At 47.7% G+C, this 22,128-nt stretch overlaps 1 protein-coding gene across 1 annotated transcript in view; it reads left to right on the top strand.

The window, feature by feature from the left end:
* Positions 1-22,128, top strand: part of IGF2BP3 (insulin like growth factor 2 mRNA binding protein 3) — a 1,069,372-nt gene that overhangs the window by 990,931 nt on the left and 56,313 nt on the right. The window contains exon 14 of the mRNA XM_086941758.1: positions 4,843-4,956. Within this exon, the coding sequence (XP_086797884.1) occupies positions 4,843-4,956 (114 nt within the window). The remainder of the gene's footprint in view (positions 1-4,842; positions 4,957-22,128) is intronic.

Genomic DNA, 22,128 nt, shown 5'->3' with positions numbered 1-22,128 from the left:
TCAGTGCGATACAATACAGTTTCAACCAATACAGAATTTCCTCTCCATTCAGAACGGTCAAATTTGCCATCCGGATCCAGCTTCTCTAAGATTAGCAGCTTGGCGACTGAACACCTTGAATTCGCTCATCTAAATATCTCTGTGGATTGTAAGGAGGTACTGGCTAACGCGCGCGCACCTGCTACTATAAAGACATACAGACTTAAATGTAAAAGATGCTGCATATGGTGTCAATCGGCTGGGATTCACCCGTTTCACGCAATGCCAGAACAGATATCACCTTTTTTCTTTCACTTAGCGAGATCAGGCCTATGTCATGCAACGTTAAATGTCTTTTTGGCAGCCATCTCAAGGTACCGACAAGATGGATCCAACTCTCTTTATTCTTCAAGAATAATACAACAGTTTTTAAGGGACTATTCAGAATGTTTCCTCCTGTATGTAGTCTGCCTCCATCATGGCATCTTAATGTAGTATTAGCGCAACTCATGCGCCACCCATTTGAGCCAATTCACAAGGTGGATTTTAAATTTCTAACCTGGAAGGTTTCTCTGTTGCTAGCATTGACTTCATCTAGAAGAGTCAGTGATGTTCAAGCATTCACCGTCATTTCACCTTTATTACAATTCATGTCTAATCCTGTGCTGCTACAAACAAACCCAAAATGTATGCCTACGGTACATTCGGATTTTCACCTGAACGAACCAGTCATTTTAAAGACATTTTTTCCTAATCCGCAATCCCCTGCGGAGAAGGCATTGCATACCCTTGACATCAGAAGTTGTTTAACATTCAATTTACAAAGGACCTCCACCATTCACAAATCCGATCAACTGTTTGTTGCCTATGGGATGATACAGCAGGGTCAGGCAGTGTATAAACAAGCCATAGCTAGATGGATTTCTGCCGCTATTGACTTTTGCCATCTGCAAGCTGGAAGACCTTTGCAGTCTACTCCAAGAGCACACTCTACGAGGGCGGTATCCTCATTGACTGCTCTCCTCGCTGGTGTCCCTCTTCAGCAGATCTGTAGAGCAGCAACTTGGTCCAGCAGACATACCAAACATTACTGTTTGGAAGCTGCTAGTGATGCAGATTCTTTAGTGGGGCAAGCAGTTCTCCGTAATCTTTTCAGATAAGGTGAACCCCTGTTTTCCCTCCTCCTCTTTACTGCTTTTCAGATGCTTGTTATTTTGCCTATGTTCAGTACATGTTCAGATGATTGCGAATTTTCTGTTTATGCGTATAGCATTTCTATTATGTGATTGCAAATGCTTGCTATAAGCAGGTAATATTGCAAATAGCGTCTTCCAAGCATTATTGGGGTACTGCTATCTACTCTGGTCCAGGCATGTGAATCTATGGAAGACACCCCAATACTGGAGAAGAACAAAAGTTGCTTACCTGTGATCTGTGGTTCTCCAGTATTGGTGTCTTTCATAGATTCACATGCAACCCACCCACCTCCCCTCAGAGGCTACTCTACATTCTTGTCCCTTTATTACACTCCTGTGCGAGAAAATCTGAGAGCCTGAGCCTCTGAGGAGAACTTTCTGATGGGTGCTGTCGCCTGATTGGCTGCAGTTTGGACTATATATAAAGACTATGATAGTCATGCATGTGGAACTTTTTTCTTGGTTGCTTGGGCTACTTTACTTCCTGGTTTCTTGTTACCAAGGTTTTTTGGTTGTTATGGCATATTTATTGCTTTTTTATGTACCGTGTGACTCCCACTCCGACGACTGGGAATGATTCAGGCATGTGAATCTATGAAAGATACCAATACTGGAGAACCACAGATTACAGGTAAGTAACTTTTGTTCTTATGTTCAACCAGTGACCGGCAGGGTAGAAGCTCTAAGTAGCTTGTTGGCTTCAGTTGGAAATTTGATCAAATAACAAATATCTTGAGGATGACCGTCGTTGAGCAGGAAATCAACTGCTACTTGGGTTGTACGGGATCCTTTTTTGATCCATATTGGAGTAAGGATTTTCCTTCGGTCATAAATTAAGGCTGAGCAAATACAGAGCAGGTAAGATAAATTTGCCTGAGATTGATCACATAACCGACACTCTGTTGACACTGGGTTTGCCAACCATGGTCGTAGAAGATAGTGATGTGAAGATTCCCATCCTAATAAGGCAATACTTCTGTACTCAGACTCTCCACCTCTGTATCATCTTTCTGTTCTCCTTTCTACCTTTAAGCACTCTTGGTACCTTTCTCTGCTTCACTACTTCTTTAGCTGATTAGTATTATTATTTATTATTATTTATTATTTGGTGTATTTGTAGAGCGCGAACCTGTCACCCAGAGGGCATCCTGGCGCTTTGATCAGGAACCATTACTTGAACCGCTCAGCCTTTTATGGAAATAGATGGGTTTTTAGCGCTTTCCTAAAAGGTAAGTAGTCCTTGTGGCTTCTCAGAGAGAGTGGCAGGGAGTTCCAAAGTTTGGCCGCTGCGACACTAAAGGAGCGGCCACCCATCCTCACTCTGTGAAACCTCGGGACTACAAGAAGATGCGTTGAAGAAGAGCGGAGGGGTCGCGATGCAGAGTACCAAGCAAACCTCTTTTGCAGAGGGACGGGGCCTAGTTGGTGAACCGCTTTAAACACAAGGCACGCAGCTTTGTATTGTACCCGCAGATGAACCGGGAGCCAGTGTAGGTCTCTTAAGGCAAGAGTGGAGGAACTGGACCTAGGGCAGGAAAGAGCCAGCTTGGCGGCCATGTTTTGCACCCGCTGAAGCTTACCGGTCAGATTTTTTGGGGCCTCCAAGAGAAGCCCATTACAGTAGTCGAGGCGACTTAGTATGGTCCCACGAACTACTTCCGGCCTTGCCTGAGCGGGGAGAAGGGGCAAAACCTTGCGCAACATGCGCAACAGCATCATACACGTAGCGGTGGTTTTGTTGACGTGTATGTCAAGCTGTAGGTTAGGGCCAAAGATCACCCCCAAATTGCGGGCTGATTCCGTCGCCAGCACTGGCTCGAGAAAGGTACTAGGCCAAAAGTTGTCTGGGAGTGCCCGCGGAATGCTGTCGGTAGAACAGTGGAGTACCTCCGTCTTGGAGCTATTGAATTGTAAAGAATTAGTTCGTAGCCAGTCTGCTGTGGCTGCCATGCAGCGATGAAAAGTGTCCAGCGAGACCGCGTTATTCCCTTCCAAGGAAAAGACCAGCGGGGTATCATCGGCATAATTAAATGCCGAGATACCAAAGGATTTTATTAGCTGGACTAAGGGGCGGAGGTACAAATTAAAGAGTATAGGGCTGATGGCCGAGCCCTGTGGAACCCCCTGTCCTACACTCCTTGGTTCAGAGGTGAATGGTGGAAGTGAAACCAGCTGTTGCCTGCGGTCAAGATAAGATGTCAGCCAATCTCTTGCCCCTTCAGTGACCCCGCACTCCTCGAGTCTCCTGACAAGGGTCCGGTGGCAGACCGTGTCGAACGCGGCCGACATGTCGAGCAGCACTAAAAAGGCTGCCCGACCACTGTCGACACGCGAACGAAGATTGTCCTGCACGGTCACCAACGCGGACTCCGTCCCGTGACCGGGGCGGAAGCCAAACTGGTCCTCATCGAACCAGCCGATGTTTTCCAGGAAACCTGAGAGTGAGCGGGTCACCCATTTTTCCAGAATCTTGATAGGAAAAGGGAGCAAGGATATGGGCCTGTAGTTGGAAAGACAGGCAGGATCCAAAGTGGGTTTTTTAAGCAGAGGTGACACTACTGCTAATTTCCAACATTCTGGCACCGACGACGACTCCAAAGATTGGAGACAGATCGAGAACAGAGGCAGGAAAAGGTCTGCCTGAAAGACCTTCCAAAATTTAGGGGGCAGCGGGTCAAGCGGGGACCCCGAGGACACCGTTTGTGCCACCTTACAAAATTCCTCGAAAGAGGGGGAAGGAAAAGACCTTAGTTGGGGTCGACTGGGGGGGGTAACCGGAGCTCCCAAACAGAGGTCAAGGACCTTGGTCTGGGGTCGACTGGATGGACTGACCGGAGCTCCCAGACGGAGGTCATCACCACCCGTCTGGGGTCGACTGGGCAGACCCACCGGAGCTCCCACATCCGGGGCTACCAAGGTGTCAACGTGGCCGGTCGGCTGGGGTCGACTGGATGAGCTACCCGGAGCTCCCAGACTCAAGGCGACAGTCCGGGGTCGACTGGGCAGATCAACCGGAGTTCCGGTTGATCTGCCCAGTACGCCTATTCCCATTTTGTCCCTCTCGTTTTATAGCTAGCATTTTTCTATATTTCTCACTATATATACCTTGTTGCTTCTTCTCTAGCTCACCCCATTCTCATTTGCCTCTGCTCCTATCTCATTCCTCAGTGTGCCCAGCCCCTCTGTTTGCTTCTCCCAATCTGTTGTGGTATCTGACCCTACCATGCTCTTTCCCCATCTGCCTCTTCCCAGTGTAAAAAGAAATCAGTTTGAGTGGTTGTTTAATCTATTGTTTGGTACTATTTTGCTGGGAGTTGTCAAGCAACTTGAACGTTCAGCTGCTTTATGTGCCCCCCATGTTTGAAAGGTTTACGTAAAATTCAATATTGCTTCCATCATGAGGTTTTCAGTTAGCATAACATGGTTAATAAATTCAAAATTCCTCTGAGAAACCACCCCAAAATATCTTGCTCCATACATCCTTACGATGGCACTCTTCTAATCAATACTAAAGTTAACAAATAACAAAAGTGTGATTACATTGTAGTTGTCTTGCATTCAAAGCATACAACTATGTTGACCAACTGGCACCAGCTGAGTTGAGAAATACTTCATCGATTGCTGTGTAGTGTTACCTTAAAATATATTATCTTGTTTACATTGCCAGGTAAACGAGCTTCAGAATTTGACCAGTGCAGAAGTTGTAGTACCCCGGGACCAGACACCTGATGAAAATGATCAGGTGATTGTGAAAATAACTGGCCATTTCTATGCAAGCCAGGTATGTGGATTCTTGTGATGGAGCGTTATACAAATGGTATTGTTGGGCTGCCAACCTTGTTTTGTTTGTTTTTCTGTATTTAAAGTAGTGATTTTCTGTGAAATTTGTGCTGAATCAATGTGCTTGACTGCATGACAATTCGCTGTAGAAACAACTCACTTAGGAGTTTTAAAGCAAAAGTGTTTATATTTGAAGCAGTTGACCAGGTACAATAAATTGCTTAGGATTTTTCACCTAATTTATGGTATACCCTGGAGTAAATCGACTCTAGAGCTCTGATGCAGGATGATTCTTTCTACGCCACTTTTCATGCCTAACGTATAACGGGGTCAATTCAATAATCCCTCTGAGTTCTTTGTAAAGATATTTGTCAAATATTGGACCTCTTGATTTGCACCAGTGTCTAATTTACTTAATTTACCCATGTCAATGTTTGGGACTTAATCATTGTTCCAAGTGCCCTGCTGATTTGCAGAGTCTTTGAAAGTAAGTAAGCCAGGAAACTCGAATTCTTTTACTTATGATTTGATTTTAACATTTACAATATCTCTGGACTAAGCTTGATCTCTGCAATCATTCACTCAACTAAGATCCCAATATTCTACTGAAACAATTTCACTTGGCTGCTCAGCTCAACTGATGTTGACAATCTTCCTCTAAATGTTTGTGGACTAAGTGCTACTCACAAATGCCATTCACTGCAAAACACTATGCGCAAAAGGGCTTTTCCAATGTGCTGATAAGTAGCAGCACCAAGCTCTTCAACCTACGTACTTCTATACACACCCTATTTAACTGTTCCAAATCACCCAAAGCTTTGTATCAGCAAGTGTAAATGTTTTCATACTTGATGGGTTTAAATATATTTCTGTAACGAGTACTGCTTCAGTGAGATCTTATCTTGCAGTGCCTTTAACCAATTTCTGAGTGACACTTTTAATTCCAGATTCCCTACCTTTTACTACCATAGAGGTGCTAGACTGGAGATTTGTTTTTAGCAGTGCTTCTGTCTGTTAAATTGTGCTGTGAGGCTTCTATGCTGGTCCCGTACCACCCTGGAAGTGATGTTGTAGAGGTGCATAAATGACACCTTCGCATGCTGCTGCCAGGTCCGTCCTTGCAGCACCTTCCGATGTTGATCCGGAGCTCTGCTACAAATTTTTCAGTTTTAGAATACATTCCAAAAAGTTTTTAGGCTAGGAAGTGCTGCAATGAGATTGGAGTATTGCGAGATGGGAGCTGTGTTCCTGCATATAGGGGAAACATAGTAATTTTCAAAGTCTGACAGGATATATTATGCCTCAGCGTAATCTCTCCTCTTCTGTGAGATGGGCATCTTTGCCTCTTAAGATGCCAACCAATATAAATGTTCACACTTGTTCCCGCGTTTATACACTTGTCTGGCAATGTATCCAAATAGAACTTGGAAGCTCTGTTTGGTGCCTGCAGTTTTCCGGCTCTTAATACTAGGATATTAGTCTCTAGTTTAGTGATTAAATTTACTTCTCCCATTCACTGTTCCTCTGGTATGATCGCGCAGTTACCCCTATAGTGGCCTTTGCCACCACCCAAAATGTACGGGGAGATTCCACCGTCCCTTGGTTCAGTTTTAGAAAGGCTTGCAGTTCTTGCAGCAGGAAGAGCATATACTAAATATCTGCCAGGAACCAGACGTTGAGATGCCAGACCTGTCTCCTTCTGTGTGGGCTCGAAGTGTGCTATCACTGGGGCATGATCTGATACCAGTGACATAGGATCTTAGAGGCGGTATGGGGAAGCAGAGGCGTGAGTGGATCCCACAAATCCTGGGATACCGACTCTAAGCCGTGTCACAATCCCAGGCCATTCAACCAGTCTGCCAATACCCTCCCCTCCTTCTGCCTCACCCCTGGGGAGGTAGTCAAGCCAGTGGTATCCATAATCCTGTTGAATTCCCAATCCAGTGATCGTGACACCATATGGGAGTTCTGAAATTAGTCCCCTAAGGGTCTTTAGAGTAGATCTGGTAAGTAAGCGAGGGGGACGTAAACACTCAGCAAATTATAGTGGGTACCTTCCAGGGAGCCCTCAGGAGCCACATACCTCATCAGTGGGTCAAGATAGTTTGAGAAGCCTGTAGGGGACGAGACTTAGGAGTAGAATCACCACCCCGCTGGGCCTCGAGACTATCCTGCAGGATATTCACCATTGTACCCATAGCGAGCCAAGAAAGAAATGAGATGGCCACTTAGAGTAGCAGCACCTCCTGCACGTAACTCCTCATGAAGTGGAAGACTGCGCCCAAAGAGCATTCATGTATTTGGCGAACATGTTGTTATACCTGTCAGCCTTAAGGTGGTGTTACCCAAAAACGTTTTGCCTCCCTCCTCAATTTTTGCTGATCTCGTTTTTGCCGTCCTTAGGCCTCTGCACATTTTACCTCTGCCCACCAGTGCTAATGTGCCTGTCCTCATGCCTTAAAACATGGTAACATTGACTTCTACCCAATTAGCAAATTTAATTTACTTAAGTCTCTAGTAAAGTGGCACCACGTAATCCCAGGGCCTGTAAATTAAATGCTTCTAGTGGGCCTGCATCACTTAAGTGCCAGGCCTTAACATTCCTTTTTGAATGCATACAAGTCACTCATAGAGTAGGCCCTGGACAACCTAGAGGGCATGATGCAGTGTATTTAAAAAGTTGGACATGTGCTTTTAAGTTTTACATGTCCTGGTAGTGAAAAACTCTTAATACTGCAAGGCCTACCCCTCTCATAGACCATCTTTGGAGTTGCCTTACTACATTGAGTGCTGCTGTAATTTCCAAATGGGAGCAGGTAACAAGTTCATGTTTTGTCTCTTTGGAATTGAAATGAAAAATCCTAAATATTTTGCATTTTCCTGGCTTAGCCATTTAGTACTGGTAGCCTGTACCTGGGTCACATGACTGGATGTTGACATATGAGCTTTGTGTATTCCTCCTAGACAGCCACACACAATAAGGAGCTTAGGTATGCTTGGATCTGCTGTTACTGGCAGGATGGGATGGAGGAGCTGGGCACAGCCCCACTTACGCTTGAATAGGCTGTCTGTCTCCATGCAAAGGGCTGAATACCCTCTGTAGTTCGTCTGTGTACTTCAAGGGAAACCTCTAGAAGCTTCTCCCCCACTTCAAAGGCACAACTGGATAAAACGACTTTACCTCAAACACCACCACTTTAGTACACTTCTAGACCTGTGGATACTCTGCCAGGAAGCAGAACTGATGTGACTATTTGCTAAACTGCTGCCCTGCTGGACTACTGCTATGCTGTGCTGACCTGCTCTCTTGCCTGCTGCCCTTTTGCCCTCTTCCCCCTCCTCGGACCCCCCCCCCCCCCCCCCCAACACAATTTCTTACACTTATTTTCTTCTGCGATTTTAGCACTGCTATCTGTAAATGCAGTTTGTGGGCTGATACGCATATGCCCTTTGAGACATGCCCAGCAACATCTTACCAGTAGCCCTGGAGGTTTCTCGGGGCCTATTTGGCCCAGATGATTTATGATAGGCAGGCCATGGTCTAGTATGTTATTCATCCAAGTTTGAATCCTAAGGATTTCCTTAGCAGAGCAGTTGGTACCAGTGTCATCCTATGTAGACAAACCTGGATGAAATCTGGGTTCCCTGGCAGTGTACATACGGACATGCCTTTTGAGTCTCGCTTCTTTGAAGTGAATGTGAATGAAATTTCTAAGGACCATAGAGCCACAGTGCATTCTTTAGAGCTGTTGACCTCTTCCAAACAATTTCCGTTCCAATATAGCATAGCTGCCAAGGTTTCGGATTGCTATGTGTGACATCTTCTTAATTTCAGCGTAATTATAAGTTACATTTCAAGGACTATGAGTGACACTTTCTCAAGAGCAAGCTCAAGCAGTGAAGACGAGGGAAACATAAATATCAGAAATTACACCCATGTGGACCACAAGGAACTCTAAGACGAGTCGTATCATAAGCCACAAGCTGTATTACTGACCAGTGTGCCCCGGTCCTGCATGCCGCCCACTACCTTCCAAGCCCTGCTGGTGGCACCAGTGGCAGCCTATGTAAAAAAAGGAAGGGAGGCCTCCTTTGTATGGTAATAAGGGACAAGGAGAACTGGGTAGGAAACACAAGGAAAGTCCCTGGGCTTATGCACTCACTACGGAACCCTAATGTAGTTCACATGTACCAAAAGATTGTATCCCAATTTCAAAATATGCATTCGTGATTACACCATATTTAAACAATTTATAAAGCAGAACTGCGTAAATAAGAACCTTAAATGTTGTTTTTTGTCATAAAAAGTATACAGTTTATTACAGTTTTATACAGGTTAAAAACATTATTATGCACAAATAAAAATTAATAAAATATCACAATTAAATTAAAAACAATGAGTTTCAGGAGTCACAGTTTGTTTTCGTCAACGAAAACAAACTGTGACTCCTGAAACTCATTGTTTTTAATTTAATTGTGATATTTTATTAATTTTTATTTGTGCATAATAATGTTTTTAACCTGTATAAAACTGTAATAAACTGTATACTTTTTATGACAAAAAACAACATTTAAGGTTCTTATTTACGCAGTTCTGCTTTATAAATTGTTTAAATATGGTGTAATCACGAATGCATATTTTGAAATTGGGATACAATCTTTTGGTACATGTGAACTACATTAGGGTTCCGTAGTGAGTGCATAAGCCCAGGGACTTTCCTTGTGTTTCCTAACCAGTGGCAGCCTGTCACACCGAGCTACACGAGAGGCTCTTCTGACTCAGTGTTACTTGGCGTGTTGAGAACTTACGTTGGCAAGCACCACAGTGGCTCTGTCACCTGACCCAAAACGAGTTAGTGCGAGCGACTACGAACACAGCTCAGTGAGAAGACAGACTGCTGTGTGATGTACAGTTCGCATCGGTAAAAGAGCAGACAGACAGCAGTACAGAAGATCATGACTGGCACTAGAAAAAAAAAATATCTATCAGGGGTGTTGTCAAGCCGGCCTGCGCAAATGAAATAAAACAAGAAAAATAAAGATGCAAAGTGAAATTCGGCCCAAAGTTGAAACCTGCACTCCATGCAAACTTCTCAGCAAAGTGCTGCTCAACGAGTCCCTCGGAGGCCTCTTCAACACGTTATGAGAACTTGCATTTCTAACATAACGTGATGTGAATACAGAGCACACACACTACCCAAATTAACAGAGGCCCCTGCACACATTTGTTTTCAGATGTATAATGGGCTCTATCCCCTCTCCAACCGTCTGGTTCTCCTTTGTCTTCATGAAGGGCATTTTGAACTTATCAGTGCTGCACCCTCCCACATTAGTTATGTTTTATTTACACCTGTGCCTAGTCTCTTTACTACGGATTACATGGCTGAAAGCTAAACAAATCTCTATTCCAGAAATATCAACTATTCTGTGAACCTTCCGTTTCGATCATCGGTATGTTCAATGCAGTCTCTGCTGTCTGACTTCAGCAACCCCTGCTCAATGTAGACTTCTTGCCCCCCTACTGCTGTATTCTGGAGGCAGAGGGCAAACAGTCACTCTTGCAGAGCCGCCCCATCACGTCAACTGATAATCTCAAACAGCCTAGTTTTTCCTAGACCTGCTCTATTGCTTCATGCAGGTACCACGCTTAATCATAGTAAAAAGCAGGTAGTCAGACGGATCAGCCGCACTGCGCTTTTAACACATTTTGCAGCCGAGATAGAATCATGAGGCACTACTTACTAACTTTGAGACACAATTCTTCATACGGGCCGCACCTTACTAGATTGACTCCACCCGCAACAAACATCGGCCTGGGTATGATGGGGTGGCTCAGCAATTCCAATAGCTGCCGCTGTTCGTTGGGGGAGTGGGGGAAGGGGAGGGGGTCAGCTGAGCTGCCTGTCGGGTCAGTTGCCTTCTTGGTAGAATAATTGTTGCACAACTTAGTCATGCTGCGAGCCGCACTGCCATTGCCTGCTGCAGCTTGCCACTAGTTTATATGAACTCTAGATGCCTGCTCACCCTTCGCGCTGCAGCGTCATGACTCATGAATGTATAGTCATGAATCATGCTGCCATATGTCTGTAAATTCTGTTTCAGTTTAGAAGCTTATAACTTCAGGCTCGCTGACGCCCCCAAGCCTGCCAGAAGCAGCGAGCATGGCATGCGCGCCACTCCAGACTAGGCCAGCTTTAGTTTTTCGGTATTAGTGGTCCATGATTTACTTTGCGATGAGGAGGCGCTATAATTATGCTTGACTTCGCATTTCAGTTCGGTGATCCGGACCACCACACTGAAATGTGCTAGTCTAACACCTGATGAGTGGTACTTGGCAGGGCTGATTTAAGGGCTATTTCAAAAGGCTGCTTTATACGCAGATACAATCTTTCCAGCAAGCAGCCCAGTACTGGATGGCGCTCCATCACATCCAACAGATTAGTCTTGTGAATTGGTAAGAAAAGCTTAGTTTGACCTTTTCATTGCTCCCTGCCTAATAGCCCTCCCTCACTAGAATAAACTTCAGAAGAGTTGTCCATCCTGCTACAGGAGGGACAATTGTACCTCTTCAATCTTCAAAAAAGAGGGTATCTGACCTTGAGGAAGGTGCAGGTTTTTACACTTACTAATTCCTAATCCTGAAAAAGGACTGGGACTCTGTCCTATCGGAGACCTCTGTCCCCTGAACACCTTCCTGCAGAAGGACAAATAGAAAATGCTCACATTGGCCCAGGTCCTAGCTGCTCTGGACAAATGCTATTTGATGGCATCCTTGAACTTGCATTATATGTATTTTTGTGTACGTGTCCTGTGGTCTTACAGGCTTTATCTGAAAGACACGTTAATGATAGACTCCTTACCTTAGCATATTCCCAGGCGTCAGACTGGATCTGGAAAGTTTTGCTAGCAGTACCCCTGCGCATCAGTAGGTGGCGTCCTGCGGCTCCGTGTCAGTCGCTGGCGTCATAAGTGCCGAGATGATGTCACGGAGACTTAGGCGCCACTCATGCGCACGGACGTCAGTTCTTTCTTTTTCCACGCCATCAAGCGCAGATTCAGATAGAGCATGTACCTTAGTCACTATTTGACTACTCCTTTGAGACTTATGTCTCCCCCCTTTTTTCTCCTGGTGCACGTAGGAATGCCTGGCTTTAAGTCCTGTGGGGCCTGTCGTCGCAATATGTCGGTGGTGGACCCCCATGATGTTTGCCTCTACTGCCTGGAGACCGACCACGACTCCTGAGACTGTCTAGCTATGGCCCCGATGGCCTTGAGGGAGCAGCGCAGGAAACTGCTGGAGGCCCGGCACTCGTCCCAACGACGCTCCGGGTCCAGGGACAGTTCCCGGGACCGCTCGAGGTTCCGGCTCCACGAGATCAGGCGCTTCCGGCCCCAGAGCCACCCCGGCCGGCGACATTCACGGCGCCGTTTCCGATGCTGTTTGTCCCTTCTCTGGCTCTGCTGCCACGGCCGGCTCCTCCAGCAATGGAGGTGGAGGATGATTGGGAGGGGTCCGAGGACCCTCTTGCCGGTCAGTGTGACTCTGAGCAGGACTGGGTGGACGTTCTGGAGAGCGCAGGCGACCTTGATGTCTCTTCTGACCCGGGGTTTGCCTCTCCTCCGCCTACGATGGAGGAGGGCGCTTCCTACACTATGGTGCTCCGTCGGGCTGCTGAGGTCCTCAACCTCGACCTTCCTACGGTGGCCCTCAAAACTAACCTCCTCGCCGAGGTGCACCAGACGGCGTCTACTTCGTCGGAGCTGCTGCTTCCCTTCAATGACACCCTCACCGACGTCCTGCTGGGCAATTGGTCGCGGCCGGCCTTGGGGGCTCCTGTGGATAAGTTGTTGTTGCTGTTGTTGTGAAAGCTTTATTTCGATACGTAAATATCTTGAAAGCAATACATACAAAAATACATTCTCAAGGCCTATAGTAACATACAATTGAGAATTTTAAAATAGTAGAGTATAGTACAATAAATAATTAAAAAGAGAATTAAATTGAAATAGCAAGCCTTTTGGTACGAATCACCCATGCCCATATGCCCATTTTAAAAACTTTGAAACACCACAAACAATGGGCAGGGATGTGTCAGTCAATAAAATGCGGAGGGCCACCAGATGCTGTCGTGTACCCAAGAGCCTGCACAATGGTATTAGCCAGTGCTTCCTTGGAGCACGATAGTCCGGGCACTCGAAGAAAAGATGTGCCACCGTCGCTACCCGTGTCGAGCACATAGCACAGAAAGGTGAGGACTGGGAAGATGAAGATCTCCACCTGGACATCAAGTCGCCCAAGGGTAGGGTGCCCACTCTGAGTTTAATATAAAGAGCCCTGTCCAGTGGGACGGAGATTAAGTCCAGGAAAGGCTCAAATGCGGCCACGTCTTTAATTCTCAAGAATTCTGCAGTCAAGTTGCAGTGGCGAGGATTGCGGATGAGTTTAGAGGCTATCCAGTCCCAATATAGCTTCTTCAGGGTGGCTTTTGGAGGAGCAGAACGAGTAACCCAGGATTCTTCTAAGCCCAGCTCCACCAGCAGGCTCTTAACATCCCGTAGCCATTTGATTCGATGCCATCCCTCCATTGCAATTACCTCAGACAGACCTGCTGCATAGGAGGCTAGTTCCGGGACCCTCCACAAGCGGGCCCACAAAAGCAGAGGCCGTAACCGCGCCTGGTCCGCAATTGGTTTACAGCCCAAGTCAAGAAGCACTGGTAGTGTCGGAGTACTCAATGGAAGCACCAAGAGTTCTTTCAAGAATTTGCTTTCTGACTTGGCTAACACTTAGCCCCACAACTCCGCCCCATACAGTGCAGCAGCGACCCCTCTGGCTTTGTATATATCTATAGCTGGGGAGATACAATGATTGAGGGATGAGCGATGTTCCCTGAGTAGGGCACCAGTCACCCTTTTGTGGCTAAGCAACATCTTTTGAATATGAGGGGTCCAACTCATAGAGTTGCCGAGGCGAAACCCCAAATAGTCAAACTCACGGACCCTCTCCAGGGGAACAGTATTTAGAACCGGAGGGGGCCCTAGCTTTTTGGGAGGGTTCATAGTCAGGAATTTGGTCTTATCTACGTTGATTATCAGGCCCCTAAGGGAACAGAACTCCTGGAAGCGGGTGAGGAGCTTTTGGAGACCCTGTGGTGTCTTTGCGATAAGCAGGGTATCGTCTGCAAAGAGCAGAGTGGGGATCCGGGAGCCCGCCAGAGACGGAGCATCTGCTGGTTCCTTAAGCAGGTGCTCAACCACACCATTCACATACAATGAGAATAGTGTGGGAGCCAGCACACATCCCTGGCGGACACCCCTACACACTGGAATCCTGTTGCTTTTCTCCCCATTCTTGCCCCACCGCACCTGTGCAAAATTGTCTGAATGAAGTTTAATCAGAAGCGACAGGATGTATGGGGGCAACCCCAGCCCCTTCAAAACCCTCCAGAGCTCCTCCCTAGGTACTAGGTCAAAGGCAGTCTTCAGGTCAATAAAGGCCAAATAAAGATTGCCCTTGCCCAGCACCACCACCTTCCAGTAAATGAGCATCAGCCTAAATGCTTGTTCAATCGTCCCCGTACCTGAACGGAATCCCGCCTGGAAGTTAAACAGTATTTTGTGATCATCTGCCCATTGAAGGACCCTCCCCAAAATCACCTTCCCTGCCACCTTTTGGGAAGAGTCAATGAGGCTGATGGGCCTGTAGTTAGCGGGGTTGTCCTGACACCCCTTTTTGAATATCGGGACAACCTCCGCCCCTTTCCAGGAATCGGGTACTAGTGCGCCCTTCATGATTGCGTTTAACAATGTAGCAATCAATTGACCCCATTCCTTGGGATAGGCACGAAGCAAATCGCCAGGTATCCCATCCGGCCCCGCAGCTTTTAAAGGGACCAGTGACTTGATTACACCCTCCACCTCCCTCTCCGTAAAGTCATCATAGCCACTAACCATTAGATCATCCTCCCAGGAAAAGGACTCACTAAGGTCTCCCTCAGGTTGGGAGTACAGGGCCTCGAAGTGTTTATACCAGAGCTGGGCAGGGATGTTACATGTAACCAGCAAAACATCTGGCCTATTCCTGTTTCTGATCAAACTCCAGAAGCCCCTTGCATCCTTTTCCTTGCTTGCAGCCAAAAGATCTTCCCAAAACTTCTCCTCACACTCCCTTTTTGATGCCTTTATGGTAAGAGAATAGTCCTTCCTAGCTACCCTAACTGCTACTGGGGATTTAGATTTAACAGCCCCTATCAAGGCCTTTTTCAAGGTCCTGCATTTGGTCGTATACCATCTCTGTCTAGTCCAGGATTTATTCCTGTTAGTCATACCCGAGGCACCGCTAGGCGAGATGAAAAACTGTGGATAAGAATGTCGCCAGGCGTCACTGCCCGGCGCCTGGTGACCCCGCCTTTTTCACCACTCATCCGACGCCTGAGAGCCTGATCATCCAAGCCTCGACGTCGCAGAGTGCCTTTCCCACGGCTCCGCCGGATAAGGACTCTAAGCTGGAACAGTTCGGTAAGATGTTGTTCTCCCCGGCCAGCTTGGGGCTGCAGTCAGTGAACACCGCGTGCTTATTAGGCCGCTATTCCCACGTGCTATGGGATACCGTTGCTCAGGTGTTGCCTCAGTGTCCTGAGGAAGTTCAGGCTGTTCTTTACCAAGCGGTTGCTGAGGGTAAGGATGCGGCTAGGTTTGCCATTTGGTGAGGTTTGGACACCGTTGACTCATTGGGCAGGGCGATTTCTAAGACTGTAGCACTGCGTCGCCACGCCTGGCTGCGTTCTACTGGGTTCTCGCTAATGGACATGCCCTTTGATGGCCTTCGCCTGTTAGGCGATAAGGCCGACAGTGCACTGGAGCGTTATAAGGACTCGCGGGCCACGGCCAAGTCCTTGGTTCTTTCTACAAAGAGCCCGGTCACTCTTGGTTTTAGTTCCTTTCGGGGGTGCGGCAGGGGCGCCCAGGAACCTTCCTTCAGCAAGCCTCTGCAGAACCAGCCTCTGTGCGGCCGCGGACACAGCTTCCGCAGGGGCGAATCTGGAAATCTGCGTGGGGGTCAGTCCAACTCCGCCCGCTGCTTCTACCTCCACCACTTCCTAATCCGAGCTTTGTGGAGCACCCCACGCCGGTGGGTGGCAGGATCCGCCGCCACCTCCCCCACTGGCACAATATCACATCGGACAAGTGGGTGTTGAAGATCATCTGCGGGGGTTACTCCCTTCCCTTTCAGTCCTTCCCTCCAGCCATGCCTCCTCGGTGCCACCTCATGTCGGGGATAACTTGGTGCTTCTCCAATAGGAAGGCACGGCCCTCCTGGCCAAGGGGGCAATTCAGTGCGTTCCCGGGTCGGAAGTAGGGAGTGGTTGTTATTCCCACTTCTTTCCTGTCGCCAAGAAGGACAAGGGGAGCCTACGCCTCATCTTGGACCTCCGGAACGTCAATCGCCTTCTCCGGAACGAGAAATTCAAAATGCGGACTCTGGCTCAGGTCCTGGCTGCCCTTGACCCTGGAGACTGGATGGTAGCGTTGGACTTGCAGGATGCATATTTTCACATCCCTGTCCTGCCGGCCCACCAGCGTTACCTGCGGTTCACGGTAGGCCAGGAGCATTTTCAGTTTGCTGCGCTCCCATTAGGCCTTTCCAGCGCCCCTCAGGTGTTCACGAAGGTTATGGCGGTGGTTGCAGCTCACCTACGCAGGTCAGGGTTCTCAGTCTTCCCTTACCTCGACTAGTTGTTGAAGGCGGGCTCGCCCCAGGCTGTTGTCAACCACCTTCAGACTACGGCCGACCTCCTGCATTTGATGGGGCTCTCCATCAACATGCCAAATTCACACCTGAGTCCCTCTGAGAAGCTCCCCTTCATCGGAGCGGTTCTGGATTAGACGCTGTTTCGGGCTTATCCTCCCGAACATAGAGTCCCCGAAATTCAGGCTATGATTCCGATCTTTCAGCCTCTGTCCTGGGTTTCGGTCAGGAGAACCCTCCAACTTCTGAGCCTGATGGCCTCCTGCATCCTGCTGGTGACACATGCCAGATGGCATATGCTGGCTACGCAGTGGGACCTGAACTTCTAATGGGCGCAGCATCAGGGCAACCTCTCCGATCATGTCCAGATCATGGAGGTCACTGCACGACAATTGCAGTGGTGGCTCACGAATCGCGATTGGGTCAATGGCAGATCCCTCTCCCTACCCCAACCGGATCACACAGTGGTGACGGATGCGTCCCTCCTGGAATGGGGAGGCGGAGATCAGAGGTGTCTGATCTTCGGCGGAGTCCCGGCTCCATATCAACCTTTTAGGAGCTTCTGGCGATCCGACTTGTACCGAAGGCATTCCTTCCCTCTGTCCGGGTAAGTGTGGTGCAGGTGTTCCACCGCCATGTGGTATTGCAACAAACAGGGCGGGTGGGGAAATGGACCCTATGTCAGGAGGCTCTGCGCCTCTGGACATGGCTGGATCATCACGGCATTACCTTGGTGGTTCAACACTTGGCAGGTTCTTTGAACGCCAGGGCGGACGAACTCAACCGCCGGTCCATGTTTGATCACAAATGGCTTATGATCTCGGACATAGCGCAAGGTCTCTTTCTTCATTGGGGAGAGCCTTGGTTAGATCTATTAGCCACCGAAGAGAACCCGCAATGTCATCATTTCTGCATGTTGGAATTTCCAAGGCGGCACTCGCTATGCAACGCTTATCGCGAGTAGAGCTGCGGTCTGTTGTACGCCTACATCACTTCTGCCCAAAGTGCTGAAGAAGATTCGGCGCAACCGGGCCCAAGTCATTCTTGAGGCTCCATATTGGGCACAAAGATACTGGTATCCCGAGCTACTCAGCATGGCGATCGATCCCCCGATCCGACTGCCTCTTCGGGAGGATCTTCTGTCGCAGCAGCAGGGGATGGTCCTCCACCCAAACCTGTCCAGCCTCCACCTCCATGCGTGGAGATTGAGTGGCGACAGTTGACAGATTTCGATCTTCCTCCTGAAGTCTGTGATGTCATTTTGGCAGCCTGGCGTCCCTCCACTAAAACGGTATACGCCTGCAGGTGGAACAAGTTTGTAGCATGGTGTGCAGCTAAAGCTGTGGATCCCCGTTCTGCCCCTCTTTCAGAGGTTCTTCTGTTCCTCCTTTCCTTGGCCCAGCAGGGCTCTGCTCTAAGCACTGTCAAAGGTTAGCTTTCTGCCATCTCCGCCTTTCTAAGGCTCCCTGATCAACCTTCTCTTCTTAAGTCTCCGGTGGTTAATCATTTTCTGAAAAGCATTACGCACACATTTCCTCCTGTGCCGTTCATAATGCCTCCATGGGACATGAATCTTGTCTTGACGTATCTGATGTGGGCTCCCTTTGAGCCCCTTCATAACTGTCCTTTACGTCTTCTCACTCTCAAGACTGCTTTCCTGTTAGCTATCACCTCTGCCAGAAGAGTGAGTGAGCTCCAGGCTCTTTCTTTAAAACCTCCTTTCCTTTCTGTTCATCCGGACAAGGTGGTTTTAAGGACCCGTCCTACTTTCTTGCCAAAGGTTGTTACGCCCTTTCATATCAGGCAGCCCATCGCTTTGCCCACCTTCTTTCCACCTGCACATCTTTAGAAAGAGGAAGAGAGGCTCCATCATCTGGACCCAAAACGTGCGCTCTTGTTCTATCTGAAGCGCTCACAACAGTTCCCGGTGGATGACCAGCTCTTTGTTGGCTACATGGGTGCCAAAAAAGGCCCGGTGGGTCGTTCGCTGCATCAAAGCCTGTTACTCGTTGGCTAAGAAGGAGCCTCCTGTGGGGCTGCGTGCCCATTCTACCAGGGCAACGGCAGCCACTACTGCCTTGGGACGTGGCGTTCCCTTGCAGGACATTTGTCAGGCAGCTACTTGGACCTCGCTGCACACGTTTACCAAGCATTAATGCATTGACACTAAAACAAGGCAGATGGCGGAACCTTCATAAAAATGCAACTGATCCGAAATAACCTCAATAGTAAATTTACCCTTTTCTTGATACTTGAAAAAGGGACTATGTGCACACCGACAAGACACCCGCCATCACAATGCCAGTCCTAAACAGAACTTTAACATGTAACGAAAAAAGCACAGGTGCACCATAAATTAGAATTGTGCAAAAATTAACAATATAATGTTAAGGCACAGGTAATGAAGTCCAGAAGTCTTGTTAGTTTGATTCTATATTTTTCAACAGAAGGAAACGAACAGCCGACGCCTTTCGTCCCAAGGCGGGACTTCTTCAGGGCAAGGAATGGAGAGACAAATTCCTGGTGACGAAAATGCTCATATGATGGAGGACCGATGGTGAAGGTCTGAGTGTCGTACCAAACAAGAAGTTGAAATATAAAAAAGCGCCTGGAGGTTGTTAAATTATTTCTATCCTCCAGGATTGTTGAGCAGCCGGGCTCGGGCTTGTAACAGCAGCGCCTGAGGATCTGTGTGATAGTACTATCCTCCAGGATATTTGTGCAGGCAGGCTTGAAGTATGACTAGGTATGTTTATCCAGAGGGGAAATCATTTATAATCAAGGTGTGGATCAGAGTAACCCCGGTTTATCCAGTATTAGGGTATCTTTCATAGATTCACATGCCTGAATCATTCCCCGTCGTCGAGGCGGGAGTCCCACGGTAAATTATATACAATAGCAGTGCCTAAAAATTTCTTGTAGTAGGCTGGAAAAGCCCAAAGGCCTAACTAGGCCTCAAAACTTAGCAGCCTATCTACATCATTATGTAAAAAGACCTGAAATAGTAGCCTTAGCCAATCAGCTGTCCTCACCCTCTAGAACCTTCCCAGCTCAGGCAGTTCTCCTCAGATTTTCACCGCACTTCGTGTGTAAGTGAGTCTCCCTGAGTGCCTACTCAGTTTTTTGATCTTTATTCCTTAAAATGTCTGAAAAGAAGGCTCTTTTCAAAGCTTGTGGGACCTGCTACAAGAAGAGTCCATGTGGATGACCAGCACTCTGACTGTATTTATTGCCTGCACCCTTCACATATTGTGAAGGACTGTAGAATTTGCCGTACCTTCCCTCAGAAAACTATCAGGGATAGGGAGGCAAGGGTTCTTTTGTGGTTGAAGTCTTCTTCCACTGATGATGAGGACAAAGCCTCTACCTCCAGAAAGAGAGCTAGATCCAAAGAAAGTGCTTCTCCTGAGAGAAAGAAAAAACTTAAAACCTCTCAGAAAGCTTCAGAACCCTCATAGAGTGCATCGGCTTCTTCAACTGTGAGTACAACCCAGGCTAAGACTGTTTCTCTGGTGTCTGTACCTACTACTACTTTGACTTCTGCCTCCTCTACTTCTACGGTTACCACTTCAGCTATTACCTCACTGTTGATGTCTGTTAAACCATTGCTGACTAAAACCAAGTTGCCATCGTCGACGTCTCCGTCGACGACGGCTCCGTCGACTATATCTTCTGCTCCGTCGACGACAACGAAGCCGACATCATCGACGAAGACATCGTCGACAAAGGACTCGTCGTCTAAGTCACCATCGACAGCCTCGTCGACTAAAGACTCGTCGACGAAGACACCATCGACGGACCCGTCGACGAAGGGCTCGTCGACGAAGATGCTATCGACAGTCCCGACGACGAAAGGTTTGTCGACGAAGACACCATTGACGACCCCGTCGACGGCAAGATCTTTGTCATTGACAGGACCGTCGACGGAGAACCCTGTAACAGTGACTTCCGCACTGACATCTGCTCATCTGTTGCACGGTTCACCTCCAGCAAAGATACAATACACTCATTTTCAGATGAAAACGTATCAAAGGCAGGATTATTCACACATTTCTCCACTCTTGCCATCGCACATTTTGGAGACCTACATGGAAGAGGAGTCAGATGAAGGGGAAGAGGATGATGGTCCTTTTGGGATTGCCCGTCACCCTTCTCAATTAAATATTAAATATCAGGAGGATGATGAGGAGGAAGTCCATGATCATTATACACATGACGTTTATTCCACGCCATATCAGTCACCTCATACTAGTCCTTCTCGGTCTGAGGACACTACACATTTACCAACTTCCTTAATACTGGATTTGCAGGCTATGTTGGCGGATTATCGCCAGAGATTTCCATCAAATCAGGTTGCACCCGCTGGGTCACCTGTTCCAGTTGACGTGCCAAGACCTCCGTCACCAAGGGCTTCATTGTCGCCAAAGCAAAATACTGGTCCAGTTCCTCAAAATGATACGGACACTTCTTCCAATGATGATGAAGAAAGCAGGGAAGAGGGAGAGTTGCCGGATAAAACACCTGTGGATCCTTGGGAGGATTATGTCATTCCTATGCCTTCTTCACCTGCGCCCCGTCCTTCAGATTCTCCACCTGAAGATATTGGCGGTTTCCACAATATTATGCAGAGAGCTGCTAATAGGTTTGAATTGGCTGTCACAGTTGAGCAGTCTGACTGCTTTTTACATGACTTTAAAGAGGGATATCGCAGAGTGACCAGGGCTATTCCCATTATTGATTATATATGGAAGGAAGGCCTCAACATAATGAAAACTCCCGCTTCCATTCCTGCAGTCCTTCCAAGGATAGAGAAAAAGTATCGAGCACCATCTGATACTCCAGCTTGTTTAATAGGTCACCCTCGACCCGATTCTGTCATATCCCAGGCTGCGCAGCAAAAATCCAAAAATCCTTCTGCTCCCATTTCAACGCCACCTGACAAGGAGGGCAGAAGACGATGCAATTGGAAAGAAGTTTTCAGAAAATGCAGCAGCCTCCATTAAAGCTGCTAATTCATTAGCTATCCTGGCTCGTTATGATAGACAAATGTGGTCCGAGCTCACGGAATATCTTGAGTTGATCCCTGAGGATCATCAGATGGAGGTGCGCAGAATTGTACAAGAGGGTGAAAGGGCGGCCTCAGAAATTATTGATTGCGCCCTGGACATTTCAAACACCAATTTTAGACAATTGGCTGGAGCAGCTGTGCTTCGGCGTCAAGGTTGGCTCAGGGCTACCACCTTCAGGCCTGAGGTCCAAACCAAAATCTTGGACATGGCATTCGATGGCGAATCACTGTTTGGGAAGCACATTGATGACGCTTTACTGGCTATTAAAACTGATACTGATACAGCTAAATCTCTTGGTACGCTGCAATACAAGAGGGGATCCTTTAGGGGAGCAAAAGGCAGTGGTTACTCCTCC

Source organism: Lissotriton vulgaris, chromosome 10 (genome assembly GCF_964263255.1).
Source record: "Lissotriton vulgaris chromosome 10, aLisVul1.2, whole genome shotgun sequence".
Lineage (NCBI taxonomy): Eukaryota > Metazoa > Chordata > Amphibia > Caudata > Salamandridae > Lissotriton > Lissotriton vulgaris.
Note: the sequence above shows the minus strand (reverse complement) of the source record. Positions and strands in the feature narration are given on the sequence as shown.